Here is a 19,481-nt window from a genome sequence, read left to right on the forward strand (position 1 = left end):
TTTGAATTACAAATGAAAACGCGAATGTTATTAAATTCACAAATGAATATCACGCAATTTCATAGCAGCTCATTTATTAAAATTCAAATTGTAAATACGTTAAATTAATAATGATTACAGATAAAATAATGGTCACAGTCATATCTCCCGTGTCTGAAAATTTATCTGCGAAAGTTTTACCACTGAATTCTTTATAGTTTTTTAATAAAGCTTGAACTTAAAAAATTCCCGAAAATCAGCAATAACTTAATTAAAATAAAAAAATAAATTTTACACCAGAATGGTTCAAATCTTCTCTAGCAGCTGAATCATTAACAAATATATTGTTTTTTTTTAATACGATGCTGGTGCACCAATCCCCTTAATTCAGTATTTATTAATTTTGATTTAGTATGTAATGATCGACGTTTGGTGTTCGGTAAATAATTTGCAGATCGGTACCGATGCTGATGTGTTAAAATCGGCCAATTATTGTGATCGGTGATCGGCATTGGTCCAGCCCTAATTATTATACTGCTCTTGTGACTCATATTGACTAATAAAAACGGGGGAATGTATAAAAAAAAATTACATTTAAATTGGGTGGACACTATCTAAAATGTGAAATGTTAAATTAATTAATATTCAGATTGTAACAATTTTTTATGAAATAATATCAACCTTACTATGATATGGCAGGATAAAATATTTGCTGTAGTTAATAAAATAAATTACTAACAAAGTCAAATAAAAATAAACAATAAAAGATTGAGAGCTAAAAGTAGTTGAATCCAAGACAGGGGTTTTCAGTTTCTGTCCCCCACTTTAAATAAGGCACACTCATGGTGTGTGAGAATGGCATGGACAAATTTTTTTTTACATTTTTACACTTTGAGACAGGATGATTGTGTCATCAGAGGAAAAAAATGACACCATGCTTGTGTGCAATCCACAAGATGGAAAAATTTAGTTGGCAGGCATGGTTCGTAAAACTTACTTGCTACAAGGAACTATTCATTCCTTATTGGTGATGTTATCATTTGGGTAGCTGTTAATTAACCTCTTATATACTTTTTGACATTAATTCAAATCAGCTTTAACTATTTAACTTTGCAAATCTTTTTTTATGGATACTTTTGTAATACACATTTGAAACAAAAAAAAAATCAAGTCCTCTAAAAGTGGGAACGAATGATTGGGTTCATTGCATGACACATATTAAATTTGGTAGCATATCTGAATTCATGTTTCTAACTGGACAATGAAATTGGGGTTTTCTTAGTATTCCTCTTAGCTTAGTGAAAATATGCAAGTCAGCATATTGTAGTGTTATTATATATGTGTGTGTGGGTGTTTGTTTAGCAGAAGTAAACTTAAAGTAGATCTTAGCAAAATTGATCATTTCAATATAAATAGCAATAGAGTTGTGTTGACTGTATTGTAATGTGTTTGTTGCAGTGCATGTCACGGACGACTCGGACGCCAACTGGTGGAAAGGCTTCAACCAGCGCGGGGAGGGGCTGTTCCCCTCCAACTTCGTCACGTCGGACCTGTCCGTCGAGCCAGAGCAGTTCAGTAAGTGCAAACTATTTTATCATTCATCATTTTATAATGCATAAAAGTATTTTTTTTTTTTTGAATCTCCAATAAATTTTTTACTTTGTATACCAGTTCATTTTAAAATGTTTTTATTTACTTTTGGTCCCAAGTTATGTGTGCGTGCAAGTGATGACATGTAGCAATATTTGAACTCACTACCTGAAAAAGGTCATGTTTCTCTCAACTTGAAAGGTAGCTAGCTGTGACGAAGCTGTCGTCACCTACTTTAATAGTGCTGAAGTCAGGGTTGAAAAAAATTTGTTTAAATGTTTAAACCAGGTTTTTGTACTACATTAGTTATTTTGGTTCTCACTACATTTAAACTATAGTAAAACTTTGTTGTTATAACCTCTTATGGTTCCCGTAAAAAGGGTTCAAAATGGGGGAGGGGGTATGAATACTGATTGACCCCTGACCATGTATGTCAAAATAAGCCATTTTTTACACCAAATTCATGTTCAATCTTCTCTTGGCATGAAATTGATGAGTTATCCAAACCAAATATAAATTTATTTTTGTAACGTACGTCTTCCGAAAAAACAAAATAAACATAAAAATAATTGTGAATAGCAATTAATATACTATTAGTAGGGACCCCAGAAAATGGTAAATAAAACTGGCTCATTTCAGTGTAAAATAAAATGACAAAAGCGGTGCAAAAAATTGGTGTAAAATTTTTGTGAGATACATTAAATTAAAATTGAAATTGGCAAAATGAGATCGTAGCCCAGGCAAATTAGACATATGCTTCCCGAAAAATTGTCCAAAGCTGGAAAGTGTTTTAATACCTTTTGGGGGTCCCAAATAAGAGTCCTGTGAGTTTGCGACGGATTCTGACTTCTGCTTAAGTTTTGGGAGTCAAAAAACCGCGGAATTTTCGCAATTTGTTTAGTTTTTCGCTTATAACTCCTAAACGACGCATCCTACAGAAACTTTTATTTGAAGCTTTTTTAAATAGCATTAAATTCTGCTTTGAATGGTTTTTGGTCCGTCAAAATCGGCCTAGCCATTTAGCCGCAATCAATTTTTTAAGTTGGGCCATTTATACCAACTCTCATGTCTCATGTCATTTTTTTTTCCAATCGTGCAGTTTTCGAAGTGGCGAATGAGCAGAACCGGGTTGGCCTGGTTCCCCCTCTTGGCCTTGACAACCCAAGAGCAGCCACCTGTCCCTTTTTTCTCGCTCTCTCTCTTTTCCCTTTGTCTGTCTCCCTTCATACCCCATGGCGCCTCACATAACGGGGCGCCTCCCTTCTTCTATTCACATCAGTGTACAGTCGGATTCAGTTGTGTGAAGACGTTCAAAATGTAAAGTTATTAGTTTGTGTGTTATACGACGACGTCGCCTCCGAGTCGTGCAATAAGTCTGTGGTTTTTATACTGACTTTATAGAAATGGCAAGAATGCAGTGTTTTATTTGTGGTGATGCTGTCAAAGAGGATGATGAAAGAGGCACAATCAAGGAAAGGGCTCTGAAAACCTTTATTGATGCCAGCAAGAGGAGGAAGGATGGCCATGACAAGTAGTTGGCGCAGCAAACTTCAGTAATAGTACACGAAAAGTGTAGGAAAGTTACATACATTACTACATTATTTTAGGTGTACATTATATTATTAATAATTCCATCACAGCATGCTTCATCATTATATTGTTGAATCTTGACGGTTTTTTTACTTTCCTTACAACCTATATTATTATTATTACATAATTTTACTACATATTACTTACTTACTTTACATTATTTTACTACTATATTATCATTATTACTTACAACCTATATTATACGTACGTACGTACGTATGTACAGTCAAACCTCATTAATACGAATCCGCTTAGTACGAAATTCCCGTTTATGCGAAGTACTTTCACAGTCCCGGAAAATAAAGTATGATTTCCTATGTTATTCAGTACTTTTAATACGAAATACGGTTAATATGAATTACGAAGTTGTTTTGATCCCTCAAGTAGCTGTTAACGTGTATAAGTAAACGGTTAATACGAATTTCACCGCCGAAGTCTAAAGTAAATCGTCTTCATAACCGTCATGTAAACAAACGTTTCTCCAAAGATACATGTATGTATCCTACAGCGCAAAATGGTCGAAAAACAAGATGAAAAGTTCAACTCTAGTGGCGATGTTAGTAACTAAACTAGAAAAGATGCCATGTTGTAAACGGAAAACGAAAAGGAAAGAACTCTATACCTTATTAATATTAGTCGTCGGAAGTGTACATACATAGAAGTTTAAACAATCTATGGAAAAAAGTTCTGATATTTTCCATTGTTCACGCACATGTATCTTAACCTCAATTTTGAGTGTTTGTTGTTTTGTAATATGACTGCGAAACGTAAACGCAACGAACTTACATTGCAAGTTAAAGTTAAAATTATCGAAGAAGTAGACAATGGAGAGAGAAAGAAAACTGAAATTGCGAGAGAATTTAACATCCCGCAATCGTCGTTTTCGACAATATTAAAAAATCGTGAAAATATTGAATTGGCTTTTGCGAGTTCGTGCAGATTATCAACAAGAAAAAGAATGCGAGGCCCAAAACATCATGAAATGGAAGCTACATTGTTGCAGTGGTTTTAAGAAATAAGTGCAGCAAACTTGCCAATTTCTGGACCTATGATTCAGAAGAAGACAGACTACCTAGCATTGAGGTTAGGAATTTCAGACTTCAAGTTCAGCAATGGTTGGCTACAACGGTTTAAGGATCGCAACAATCTTGTTGGCAGAACTATGTGTAGGGAGTCGGCAGCAGTATATATGACAAAAGTTAAATGTGGTAAACAATGCCTATAAGAAAAAGATAGTGCAAACCAGAATTGATGCTTTTTTTTAAACAAAATGTTTGAATTGAAAATGTGTCATGAATGCAAGTTTATTGAAGTTTGTATTATGATTTATTCTGTAAGTGTTGCATTGTGTTTGTTTTCTTCAGTGTTTACATATTGTCATGCATGTAGTGAAGCCAGCTTATACTACCAACGGTGTGTATAATTTTCTTTATAATTGTAAATATAGGCATTTAAAGTTCAATAATTTTTTTTTGTCATGATATCCCAATAGTTTGGTTAATACAAACCCTCGTTATTACAAAGTGCTAAAATATGGTCCCTTCAGGTTTGTAATAATGAGGTTTGACTGTATGTCTGTATTCACTCTACCGTCCGAACGGATTAACGTAGAGACATGAAATTTGAAACTTTTGAATTTTTATTTTTCGAGATAATGGAAAATTTTTGTACAGAGATCCATATCAGGTATCCCAGATGATAATCTCAAAGTTTGCGTTTTTGAATTTACTTTAACTGGGTTCCTTTCTGATGATATATTACTTGGTTCATTTATTGCCCCGGGAAACGTGAGTTTGAAGTACATTTGGAAGGTAAGGAAGGTAGTGTGATGTTCCACACCAGATTTATTTTTCTTCTTTTCCAGGTGCCTACACAAAGAAATCTTGAAAGCTGAGAGAGAGGCGCAAAAGGCTCGTGTCACAAGGAAGCAAGTGAACCAGTTCGACTTCAAGAGGTTATGTATTTATTGTGAAAAAGATGCATCTCAAATTTTCCAGGACCAACAAGTGAAAAAGGCTCGAGATGTGCGAGAAACCGTGCATAAGGTTATGACTTTCGAGACCATTGACACCATAAGAAATGCTGCCAGAGCTAGAGGTGATGAATGGGGTGATAGTGTTCTGCGTAACCTCACCTCTGAAACCGATTTAGTCGCAGCTGAAGGTCGGTATCACGGCACGTGCAAATGTAATTTCTTCTTGGTACCTTCTCAGGCTGCTGCAGGCCCTTCTGGTGTTAAAAAAGCTCGGGGGCGGCCCGAGAATGTTGAAATGGCTGAGTGTGTTAACTTCATCGTCAAGTACCTGTATGGAACAGAATGAAAATTTTTGTCAATTTTCACTGGATGCGATTCTCCAAGCATACCAAGGCAGTATTCCCAGGAAGGACCATATTCTTGACAAGTTATCAGAAAGATTAGGAGAAGAAGTAATTGTGGTGCGTGGGAGCAATCAATTCGGGCAGGCAACAATATGCTACCGAAACACAGGACACAAAATTCTGACCAACAGCTGGTATCAATCCAGAAGTAATGATGTAGATGAAGAACATAGGAGAGTTGTGAAAGCAGCCGCCAAAATAATACGTGAGGACATCAGGTGAATGGTGTATACCCTGAATAAATATCCCTCTCCTGACATGTTTTTACAAAATGCAAGCAATGACATCCCACATTCTCTCCAGTTACTTCTGGAAACCATAACAACTCCTCGAAAAAAGAGAGCCGATGAGGAGAAGAAAAGAGAGAACAAGAAAATGGAGAATAAAGTCCAAGCCATTGTTCATTCTCTGATCACAGCAACCCGACCACGGTCATTCAAGTCTTCCATCTTGCTCGGGGTCGGAACTCTGCTCTACAGGAAGTACGGGTCAAGACATTTGGTAGACGTACTTTCAGCCTTGGGATTCAGCTCTTCATATTATGGAGAAGTCAGAAAATTTGAGGTATCCACTCTGCAGCAGTCCCTGGATATTACAGTGAATAACTCTTTCACTCAGTTCGTTTTTGATAACGCTGACATCAACATGGACACTATTGATGGTCGAGATACATTTTATGCCATGGGAGACATCCAATATTTTACGCCAAATAAATCACTGATCCCAAGGGCTCCTATTGAAAAGGTCAAGACCATACCAAAAGCTACCTCCTTGAAAGAATATGAGAGCATTCCGCTGCAACACTTTGACCAACCAAGTGAAGGTGGTTTAGCCACCCTGGCTGTGAAGACCATAACTGACAACGTGGAGAGAGAAGTATTGCCAAGGTCGGCAGATTTGCTCTGGATGTTTGGGAAGTGGAATGATGATATCGACCTTCCAGGGTGGAATGGCTTCATGGAGACCATAACATCAAATGAGCCTTACAAGACCTCATGTATACTGTGCCTCCCGTTCATTAGAGCCCCTCCCTCAGATTTCGATACAATCTACACAGCCCTCACAACAGCTGCTGAGAAATGCAGAGAGCTCCGCCAATGCTGCTGTTTTGTCACTTTGGACCATCCACTCTGGTTAAAAGCAAGGAAAATTCTTGCTTGTGTCGGCCCAGATAGCGAGTTGAGTTGTGTTACCGTGCGGCTTGGGGGTTTTCATTTGCTGATGTCCTACATGGGCACAATTGACTTCATTATGGACGGCAGCGGCCTCCAAGATTTGTGGAGTGTTTGCTTCGCGATGGCATCCACAAAAACGATGATGTCAGGCCACTACTATTCCCGAGCTGTATGAGTATATTGGCCCAGCTCGCTTTGGCCAAAATAATTCTACAGACGATGTCCACATCTCAAGAAACAAAGCTGACAGACGAAGAGACTGATGCACTATCAGATCTCATGAAGGATTTTACATCAGAAAGATTTGACATTAACAACTCAAATGTTTACAGTCTTATGGAAAAGTTCAAAAGACAATTGGAAATCTTAGAGGAAGGAGGAAGCACAGCACAGCTGTGGGTGCAGTATTTCAGTATGGTGTCAGTCCTCAAGCAATTTATAGAGGCTGAAAGAACTGGGAATTGGATGTTACACCTGCAGAGCGTCAGAAACATGATTCCATATTCCCACGCCTGCGGACACTTCAACTACGCAAAAGCTAGTCAACTCTACCTGCAGGATATGGAGGAGCTCAGTAAAAAACTGACCCATGCTGAATATCTACAGTTCGTTGTACAAGGTTACTTCACAATAAGGCGTAGCGAAAAGCATTGGTCCGGAATATGGTCAGATATGACCATCGAGCAAGTGCTCATGAGAGCAATATGTTCTTGTGGAGGGCTATCCCGTGGGCGGGGAATCAGCGATGGGACTCTAGCCCGGTGGATCGCTGACATGCCCACCGCAGTGGATGTTTGTCATCAAATTGAGGATTACTGTGAGGTCTCCTTCTCAACATCCGATCAGCATGTTGACACGACAAACTCCAGAATACGGAGGGACGACAGCGATTTGCAGAAATTCAGCGAATGGTTTCAGTGCCATGACCCATTCCCTTAAATGAGTTCCCTCGTGTCTATCAGCACAGGAGTTATAGCAGATGACAGCATCAACTGCCACAAAGCTTTTGAAAAAGGCACAGCCAGTATGAAAACCATTGAAAGGAAAAACTTCAAAGAACTTCAACTTAGCAGAAAAAACCTAGTGGTGCCTCTACGAGCCGTGAAGGCTACAGCAAAGATCAACGGAGAATCGGCCCCTATCAGTCTGGACATCATGATTTTCTGCCGCATTTCATCACAGCTTCAGCTTGAATCGTACTTTGGATTCGAATTGGCCCCGTACCCACTTCCACTGTTTGATGATGACGGCATGATGCATCAGAGTAGAAAATCTGAACTGTACAATCTGTTCACTCCAATCAAAGTGTATTTCACTGTGAATGCAGACTACGTAGTGGATGGTGGTTTCCTCCTGCACAGAGTTGTGTAGAACAGTGGAGAACAGTTTTCCAATATCATTCACAAGTACGTAAATTACGTGAAATCCAACTACAAGTCTGACAGTATCACCATAGTTTTCTATGGATACCCAGAGGATGTGGCCGAGAAGAGTATAAAGTCTGCTGAAAGAGCGCGAAGAGCCCGTGCTATGTCATCTTCGTCGGTTATATTCCAGGAACATACCAAGGCCACAATGCTGAAAGATCGTTTCTTGTTGAATGATCACAACAAGAAACGTCTCATATCGATGCTGACAAACAAACTGATGGACGAGGGAATTCACATGAAACAAGCCTTGGAAGATGCAGATTCTCTGATTGTGAGCACAGCAATGGAGAGGTCTATAGAGGGAGGCAATGTTTTCATAGTGGGAGAGGATACCGATCTGTTGGTCCTGCTCACTTTTCATGTTGCTGTCTTTGAAGAGCCCATCTCCAACGTGTTCCTCATCAAACCCGGGAAGCAGAACCAGGAAATTGTCGTTTACAGTCCGAGAAATTGCCGGCTGCCTGAAAACATGAGGAAGCATGCCCTGTTTCTCCATGCCTTCACGGGGTGCGACACAACATCCTCATTTTTCCACCAGGGGAAAATAAAATTGATCAAGAAATTCATGGCAGACCAAAACCTCCTTCATCAGGCCTCTATTTTTCTTGACCCGATCGAAACTCCTGATCAAGTTGCAGAGGCAGGCGTTCACTTCATAAAAACCTTGTACATGGGTGGCAGCAGCAAGTCCCTCAATCAAGTGAGGTTTGACCTCTTCCAGAGGTCACTTTCAAAAAAGAATTTCGACTTGGCGTCCTTGCCTCCTACAGAAGCGGCTGCTCGCCAGCACTCCTTCAGAGTTTATTTACAGGTGCAGGTATGGAGGAGTAATGTACTATATCCAGAGAGATGGGGATGTAAAATAACCACCAATGGGTTAACTCCCATCACAACGACTGATCCACCGGCCCCACAAGAACTTCTCAACTCCATATCGTGCACATGTAACAAAGGGTGCAAAGCAGCTTGCTCCTGTAGAAAGGCAGGGATAAAATGCACCACCATCTCATAACCTGCAAATGCCATGCATGCCTCAATTCCATCTCTGAAGACAAGGATGTTATACTGGATGCCACCCAGTGTGACGATGAGATTGATATCATCGAAGGAGAGCAAGAAATGAATCCTCACTCTCAAGATTCCGAGGATGAGGAGCTATATGACGTGATCGGCGAAGAGCGACCGTCTTCTCCTAAACAGCGAAAGAAATCGTCAACATGAGTACCTTGTACATCTTTCATATTATGATTGTTCATGTACACAACTAACACCGTTATCGTTTACATGTATACATCTTTTGTTACCTTCAATAAAACATTATTCATTATAATGCCTTCTTATATTTTGAAACCACATAACATCATTGTGGAGTGTCCAGGTGCGGATCCTAGAATTTCTGAAACCCCAAAACAATTAATATTTAATATTTTATTAAAAATAAGGATTAGACTTGAAATTCCAAAGTGGGGGCGTGCCCCCCATCCCTTCACTCTTGGATCCGCCCCTCGATCATTGTCATTGAATAAAACATCATCAAATGATTCATATGATCCATTCAAAGGGCATAATTAACTTTTTAGCCAAGTTGCTAAAATATGGCCCAACTTCAGAAATCGGTTGGGGCGAAACAGCTAGGCCGATTTTGACGGACTAAAAACCATTCGACGCAGAATTTAATGCTCTTCAAAAAAGCTATGAGTAAAAATTTTTTCAGGATGCGCCGTTTAGGAGTTGTAAACAAAAACTAAACAAAGAATCAACTTTTTAGCCAAGTTGGTAAAAATAGTCCAAATTTGAAAATCGATTGCGGCTAAATGGCTAGGCCGATTTTGACGGACCAAAAACCATTCAAAGCAGAATTTAATGCTATTTAAAAAAGCTTCAAATAAAAGTTTCTGTAGGATGCGTTGTTTAGGAGTTATAAGCGAAAAACTAAACAAAGTGCGAAAATTCTGCGGTTTTTTGACTCCCAAAACTTAAGCAGGAGTCGGAATCCGTCGCAAACTCACAGGACTCTTATTTGGGACCCCCAAAAGGTATTAAAACACTATCCAGCTTTGGACGATTTTTCTGGAAGCACAGCCTTTTTTTTTGGTCTAATTTGCCTGGACTATTGGTTTAACTTCAAATTTTTTTAAATTTTAATACTAAACATAAAATGCACTCAGTTGGCAAACACTAAAAACTAAATCAATATTGCGCAGTCCACAGAATATTATTTTTAAATACATTTACCCTGGAATGAAAGCATATGCCTACTTTGTAAAAAATATTTGTCACATAGGCAAACAATGGCAAAGAAAACTAAGACTGCAGTAACAAATTTACAAATTAAGTGAAAATTACATAAAAATATAGTCAGTTCTTTAAAACAATTTTTTACAAAAGGATATTTCTTTGAACACATTCTCTCAACAGATGAGTATTCTGCCAAAATACTGAGTCAGGAGGATTTCTATGTTGCTGGGTTTTAAATTCACTCTTAAGTCTGAGAATATGTGTCCATATGCAGAGAATGCCCGTTCACTGTCTGCATTTGATGGCGGTATGGAAAGTAGTGTTGGGCCGATTCCTAAAATATACCAATTCCGATTCCATTTTTGATTCTTAAATTAAAGGGTCGATTCTTCGAATCCGATTCCGATTCCTTAATTTTTATCGGCTAATTTTCAACAGAGTAGTACACGGAAAAAAAGGTTGTTTATGATTTTAAAAATGTAATTGTATTGTGTTTCATTTTCTGTGCATAAATTAACTTTATATACAGCTTATATAACGTTAAAAAGCATTTTCATTACCCTCAAGTTACGCTACCTTGAATTTCTAGAACAATTTGGCCTTTTAACCTTGCATATAGTAGTTAGACGAAACACATGTTCAAACACTGCCAATAATCAAAGATGTCTTATGACATAAATTGTAAATAATGTTATAACTTAACCAACTTTAGATACCTTATATTATCAACTCAATTTATTTATTGTAAAAAAAAGAGGGTTTGTACGGTTAGGTTAAGAATTTTATTTTCAAGCACAACTAAATAATGATCCAAATAAAATGACAATATAACCTCGTTTTTACATATTTCAAGGGACCAGGGCCAAACAAAAAAAAATAAAAAGAGGGAAATGTAAAAATAAGATACTTACTTTTTAATATATTAACTAGAACTTAATTATCTCACTTGGTGAAAAGAATAAATCCATCCAGTCTTGCAGTTCTTCACAACCATAAAGAGAAAATAAATTTTCTGTTCTTGAATAAGAAAGATCTGTGCATGTTTAAGGGGTATTGATCCCTAAGTTAAATGTGCTCAGATAATTCTTGCCTTGCGTTCAAGTGTTTCTTACATTAAAAGTGTATGTTCTTTTAACAAAAAAATTTATTAGCATTTTTTTTATATATTTTTTAAGCATTTTAATTGTTATTTGACTCATACTTTGCTGGAAACTCCAGCTTTAAGCAGGTGAAAAATTTTCTTGTAGAAACTTTATTTTTATTAAGAATAAAGTATATGGAATGCCATGAGATAATGATTTTCTTTAAATAGTGCTTTAAAATGTAAAAATATCTAGTTTTAAATGCCTCTGTAAATCTCCTTTTTCAAGTTGAGAATCAACAACTTTCAACACTAAATTAAAACGAGTTATGTATCAAAATGTTAGAAAAACTTTAGCTCAGAGTATTCTTCAGCATTTAACGAATACATATATTCATGGATTCTGAAGTTTAATTCCTTCAATTACTTGCTGGAGATGCTAAGATAAAGGCTTGCATTCTTCAAACAGATCTAACATTCAAATACCGTGCAGTGCAGCCCTCTCGCGCCAAAGAGAAGAACTACATGGACTCGCCACGCCTTCACCCTCTGCCCCCTCAAATGGAGCCAGACTGTAACATGACGCGCTGTCGGTGGTGGTGAATCACTTGGTCTGTTCGCTTGCGATAATGTGTGGACGGGTTGGAGGGAGGGGTGGAAGGTAGGGAATGCACAGAACAGCGTTGCCTGATGTCCTTGTAGCGGGACAGCTCAGTCACGAGCCTGTACGGCCGAGGGCTAGACTGCTGAAAGGCAAGTGGCAGTTCCGAGCGATACTGGGCACGGGGCGTTGTGCATATAAAATAGTTTTTACTAATCTTGTGTGAGGTCGTAATTTGCAACGGGTAATGAGAAGAGTTCATAATGAACTAATTAACAAGTCAAATATGTGTGATATCGCGAAAACTTACAGCTTACACCAAACAATTAACTAAATAAACACCATTTAAATTTTTGTATCAGTCATTGCGTTCATTACTTAGGTTATCGATTGAAGTTCAAAATCAAAAAATAAAATAATAAGTTTATGAAGGAAAAGCAATGGTTTTTTTCTTGCTTCGATAATTTTATCGTCTTTTGTATTTGCTTAGAATCGTTTTATGTTTTACATTGCTGTAAGAGTTATTTTTTTACATATTGTGATAAGTAGTAATGATATGTCTGATATCGAGATATTGTTAACTACAAACTTGTACGGGTCCGTCTGGAGGGGGAAAGGGAAGAGACAAACGCCCAAAAACTGTAAATAAATAAATGTATTTATTGGTTAAATTTAAAACTATAGGCCTAATGCTAAGCAACATCTGAAATTTCTTCGTCAGATATACATGGTTATGAGATGAATTAGTTATACTAAAAGTGTAAGACATTCAATACAAAAATATGTACTAATCAGTTCAATTATAATGTCAGTTTGGAAAGGACATTTTTCTTTGCAGATTTTCAAATGGCTCGAGTCACTCCATGCGCCATCTTTCAAAGTGAAATACAACCTCAGAACTCTTAATGCAAAAAAAAATGGCAGTAAACTTTACTTGATTCATCATAGCCGTGTTCTTGATTGAGTACAGTGTTTTTTAATTAAGTATTATTTATGATAAGCATTGACACAGGGAAGGGAAGGTGGTGTGTATATTATATATATATAGTACAATTTTAATAGAAAAAAGAAGTAAGAATGTTCACGACTTAAGCCCGTATCACACGATGGCAGTTTCCTTGGAAGGTCATCCATGCCAGCTAGTATGATGGTTTAGGAGTTGAAATAGCAGAGCGCTGTCCGTTTTCATGGATGTTTTTTTAATCGGCCGTGTTCGAATTTATGTGGATGGTTTCGTACTTGATGAATATTTTAACCAATCAGAATGAATGCCCCTAGTTTTTAAATCTGTAATTAACTTTGGAGGAACTGAAATGTTTTGATTGTTTGAAAATAATGGTGAACATAAATTTCTAATGAAATCTAAGCAGTTACGGCAAGCATTATTCGAAAACTTTTGTTGTTGAAACTTGTAATGTAAATGCTCACCCATTTTCGATCGTTTTATGAATGTTAATAAGAGTATTTGAAGTGAATTTTAAATACTCAACTAGTTGGACCATCGTATAGTTAGACATAGGCCTATATTAAAATTACGAGATATGTTGTAGGTAGAAGATAAAACATAGTTTATATATTTTTAAAACGTGATGGCTTTTGAACATTATTTAATTTCATTTCAATTAAATTTCACCACGAGTGAATTAGGCCGTGTGTGTGATAGTTTCTTTCAGAGAAACATACCTTTCTAGCTGTCAGCTAGCAGTTTTGTTGGAAGCTTCTAGCGGAATCCAAACGAAACTTTCCATCGTCTGATACGGGCTTTACACTATGAGCGCATGATGTTACACGCCACCGAAACATTGTTGCTAATTTATAGGGGAATATTACCAATTGGCAAAGTGGGAAAAATATAGCTCGAGAACGCACAGATTTAGGATGTTGTGCGAGTTGTTTGAAAAAGTTTGACAAGATATATAAAGTAATAAGCTAATGTGAAATAGTGGAATTATGTGGAAAAAATAATTCGATAACTATTTTATATTAGGTAACATTACTGTAAACTTTTAAAAATGCATTTATTTCTTAAAAATAAATTATTTAGGAATCCAAAAAATATATATAAATTATTTCATGATTTGCCTATTATTAAATTGTACATAACAGGTTGTAACTTGTACTCAAGAACAATAGGTACAAAATTTTTGTTGAAATAATTTAATAGTACCCAATGAAAGTAAATTTTATACGACTCGTACACAATACGAATATAATTGGTTCAGACAAAACTTACATTATTTAAATATTTTAAGATAGGGCCTATGTACATTATTTCATTTGTGCACACAGCTACGCTATTATTTGATACTTCCTTATCTATCGTTTGGAATCAGGACAATATTTCCAAACTTACGCAAAGTTGCTGACGACTAGTGAAGAAATTTAAAAGTTTCGAACTAACAAAACGGAATAGGTTAACGACTCTAGCCACAAGTAAATGTTCTCAAAATTGTATTTCAATGAAAAAAAGTCACAAATGTTGGTTAAAATATGATAAGCAAAACACTAGCGAAACTATGAAACAGCAATATAGCATGAAATTTCGTATTCTCAACGGAAAAAGTTATTTACAAACAGTAAGGTATAACCGAGCATATATATACACACACACACACACACTTATTATTGCAAATATAATTTAACAGAATTAAATGCGTAATAGGTACCTACATGCTTGTTGCATAAGATATTGATGACTGGCAGCAACACAAAATGTATAAACGTGGAACCATTGAAATTTCAAAACACTGAACTATTAGAACAATACCTTTGTTATTTTATAACACCAAATTGCAACTCTTTCATAATATTATCTTACGTAATGTTAATACTATATTATAGATAATGTAATAAACAAAACATCTATGTTTGCTTTTGCGTACTGGCGTGAATTGCGCGGGCGTTCTGTGATATTACTTTTTCCTTATTTTTTTTATTACCGACTGTACCTGTGCTCGGCACGCAAGATAAATTCAGCCTATCACTTGCTGACGCGGAGGGTCAGTGATACAGCGGTGTTTGTTTACTTCGAAACTCAGCTAAGAGTGAACAGAGAAACGTTGTTTGTTTGTCCTTTTGCAAGGGCCTGGATTCAGTTGTCTTTTGACAGTAGCAATGAGCAGGTCGCGCATGACGCTAGTAGGCTGCGTTTTTACGAGTCAAAATGTTTTCTATAACTAGGATTGAGTTGTACAAAGTCATTAAAGTGCAAACAATGTGGAATTTAAAGCATTATCACGCGTTTACCTTCGTCGAGCGAGCCACGGGCATAGAAGATAAATCGGAGAAGGTACGAGCACAAATTAAAAAGGATGTAGCCCGCGAGGTCTCTAAATTTAAATCTAAGCTGGACAGCGTTCAGAGAGGAGAAGAAAAGTTCCTGTCGAAATTTGCAATCACTGCCTTCAGCCTAATCACATCCGGTTTTTGTTCGTCAGTCTTATGCTTTTCAATATTTCAAATCAATTTCCAAATGACCACTTCACATTTAAAGGTAAAAACTGCGAGCTAAAAATAAGTTATATGGTATTTGAATTAAGCAGCCTCAAAAACCCCGAGGCTCTACTTTTTACGTGCAAATAATGTTTTGACACTTCCGAAGTTATTCCGAACAAATTGCGGAGAAGTCATCTCGAATTTTGAAAGCAACATTAACAGATTTGCTATCAGTTTTGTTGGGAACCCAACCAAATCCCGTTTTCTGCGTCAAACGCTTCTTTTTGGCTGTTTCAAAGTAGTTTCGAAGTAACTAGTTCGAATTTTATGTAAAAATAAACAAATTGAATTCAGCGACCTCGAAATCATTCAGGGGACAATTTTTTAACGCTACTATCAATGTTGTGGTATTTTCGAAGTAATTTTGATTAAAATTCGAAGTAATGTTATTAAATTTTGACGTAACATTCAAAGATGTACAATTAGGGACCTCAGAAACCCAGCAAATACAGTTTTCTGCATCAAAGGCATATATTCGCCGTTTTCGAAGTTAATATTTCGAATTTCGATGTAACAACAATGGATTTGAACTCAGCGACCCTGAAAACCCCCGAGTACGATCATTCGCGCCAACTGTCAAACCTATTTGACTTTTGGCCAGGGAATTCGGATTTGGCCCCACTGTGCGGCGTCCAGTTATATGAGCGGTCCAGGCAAGATATGGAGATAAATAAATGGATTTATTAGTTACTTCGGGTAATATAATAACATCCAAAATGACATGAATTAGTTATACAAGTGTAAGGCATTCAATACAAGGTGTACTAAGCAGTTTAATTATAGTGACGCACTGTGGAATCACCTTTTTCTTTTGTAGATTTTCAACTGACTCGAGTTTTTCTATGCACCATCTTTCAAAGTGAGATACAATCTTAAATATCTCAATTCAAAAAATATTTGCAATAAATTTTATCTATGGCAATGCATGAAATAATTTTGTTCTTTATTGAATACATTGCGTTTAAGGTTTGTTCATGAAAAACATTTAACCGGCGATGGGATAGGGGGGAATTGGGGACATAAAGGAAGTCAATGTAACGTATTTGTGTAAACAGAAAATTATTAATGACTTTCATTCGAACGAATATTAAAATATGTAGTACTGAATTAATAGGACAAAGATTAAGAAAGTTCGTGGATTATGCCATTAACGTATTACGTCACACGCCACCGAAACATCGTCGCTAATTTTTTGAGGAATATTACCAAATGGGTGAGCGGAAAAAAATATAACTCAAAAACGCTTAGGCATAGAGTTTGGTGCAAGTTGTGTTAAAACGTTTGACAAGTTGTATGTAGTAATAATGAAAATAATGACAATAATGAAAACAAGTAAAAAATTGTTTCCGTTAACGAGTTGAGCTTAGGTAACATTAATGTAAAATTTTAAAAATGCCTTTGTTTAAAAAATATGAAAGAGATATTAATACATACATATATATATATATATATATATATCACACACACACACCTGAATCAGCCTATCATTAAATTGAAAACATGTTTAAATTGTACTCAATAACATTTACTGCAAACTTTTGGTTGAAACCATTTAAAAGTACCAAAACGAAAGGAATTCTCTAGGAACACTCGTGCAAAACACACAAATAACTGGTTATAACTGAACTAATATTCTCTATAGTTACATATATTTACATATTTTATATTAACATAATTATATTAAACAGCCCTCATGTGGGCACATTGCTACACTATTTAGAAATTACTTCTTTACCTATTGTCAGGAAAGTAGAAATTGGATAGTAACATTTAGGAATTAAGAAAATATTTGCAATTTCCACTTTCTTCCATCGTTCTGTGAGCTGTTTCAACTCAGCTTGTACAGCGACGCATCTTTTTGTACGTGACGTTTGAACAGCATCGTACAAAATCGTCGATTTATCCTTTGATTAATTTATTGTCCAATTTTATGTATCATCAAACGGTGTGTACTCAAGTTAGTGTATTGTGTATGTAAATGTTTACTTTGAAAGTGTTTATGTAATTTTGTGATATTCCCAATTCCATCTCCACACATTGATATTATTCCTTCCCATATTACTTCATATTTACTTGTCTTGAACTAACTTAAATTGCCTTGTTGAATGCTTTGTTTGACCAATTTTAATGTCAATTTTCAGTTCATTTCTGTACTAACTAAAAGCCTATTGAGTACCCTAGAGAGAAAGAGATTCATGCCATTGCTTTACTCACACTGAGCTTAGTCAGGATAATATTGTTTGACTTAATTATATGATATATATCTATTAACCTACTCAATTTATCACAAACTGAAACTGGCTAATCTCCACCGATAGAAATCGGAATATCAAATCTTATATTAGTATTATCTTAAAAAGTTATGTAAATAAGTATTTATGTGTTAAGATATGCTGATCGACTATGATGCAGGAATTTGTATTCATATGGTTGTAATGAAACCTGGCCAGATAGTGGTTAATAATATAGATCAGACAAAGTTAATATTTATATTTCATGGTAGATTTGGCTGGACAGGACAATGATATACAGTTTATGAAGGTAAATTGGCGCCCTAGAATCCGTAAGTAATTTATTACCCTATACTCAAATTTTAATATTCAGAGTACATTTAAATATTGCATTAAACCGACCAAGTATATGTTAGAAGTAGGTGTTTGTTTCTATGGGCTTTGACTTTTCAACTTTGATATGAATCGATATCAAAGTTGAAGGTGCGGAGTAACATAGAGTTCTGAACGGCACGGTGAAATAGGGCTGTCTTCTCTTGCAGGCGGCCACCAGTCACAAGGAGGAAACCGTTGGCGTGGGCATACCTTCTTGCGGTCTAATGGGCATTAGAATTTTTTCGCGAACTTCATGGCCCTACTTATTAGTCGTGAATAAATTATTTTGACGTGGCAACGTCTAATAAATCGATGAACGCCGGCTGCACGCACGAAAAAAAGGCCCGTAACGCACATTGTCCCGTTACGCTCATTGTACGCTTGCGCCGCATCTATCTCTATTCCACTCGATCGGAACAATCATCGATTTAACTTTTTCGAGGCACATTAAACTTGAAACACTTCCATTCGTTTTCTACTTTTCCTATCATCGTCCTATCCTTAACAGAATAACACAGATTGGAAGAAGTTAAATAGCAAACATGTATAAAAGTTATAGTTAAAATAATCTCTTCGTCAAAGTAATAAACATTATTGAATTAATGAGTGCAAATAAAAGTAAATTTATCAATTAAATTGTATATTTCATTTCACTCCTTTGTATCCATACAAAATAGTGATAACTCAATAATAATGTTTCAATTTTATTCATAAAAGTATGCAATCATTTCATCAATATTTTGTTATGACGTCACGTTAAACTATCGTCCGTAAACCGACTTTACAGACAACCAATTTTTTTTGGATATGCGATTGTTCTCCGGAAATGTGTCTTTTTTGTTACGCATTAAGAGACATTTAAATACAATGTTCCTGAGAGCTTTACCCATTTGTCTAACTGATTTAAATAATAGGTGTTGCTTTAACTCACCCGTGTTTCTCCACTCTTGATGTCTGTACCAAATTTGCCAACGATTTCTTACTTTTAACACCGTTATTCAGTTTCTTGATAAAAAAAAAAGGTTGGTTGTCTAGACCAAGCGACAAGGTAAACAAAAAATCTAGCTTCCTTTAAGTACAGGCTGAAAAAACATCTTTGTAACACCTGCTAACCATCGGCGCTACCCTATTGCTTGAATCTGTGTGTGAATGTGCGAGTGACTGGTTTTAATGTAGTAGCACCTTTTTTTTTTTTAAATACTATTTGCTGTATGTTTAATCACTTCCCTTTTTATGTATGTCTATGCTTAATTTTTAATTACTTTAAATTAGTTATGTTTGAATCTTTGGTAATAGTTAATATTTGAACATTAAGTT

General features: G+C 36.1%; 1 protein-coding gene across 3 annotated transcripts in view; it reads left to right on the forward strand.

The window, feature by feature from the left end:
* The window catches only part of LOC134537933 (signal transducing adapter molecule 1), a 165,821-nt gene that overhangs the window by 52,488 nt on the left and 93,852 nt on the right, over positions 1–19,481 (forward strand). For all 3 annotated transcript variants that reach the window (XM_063378909.1, XM_063378910.1, XM_063378911.1), the window contains one exon: positions 1,438–1,554. In XM_063378909.1, the coding sequence (XP_063234979.1) occupies positions 1,438–1,554 (117 nt within the window). The remainder of the gene's footprint in view (positions 1–1,437; positions 1,555–19,481) is intronic.

This window comes from Bacillus rossius, chromosome 12, assembly GCF_032445375.1.
Source record: "Bacillus rossius redtenbacheri isolate Brsri chromosome 12, Brsri_v3, whole genome shotgun sequence".
NCBI lineage: Eukaryota > Metazoa > Arthropoda > Insecta > Phasmatodea > Bacillidae > Bacillus > Bacillus rossius.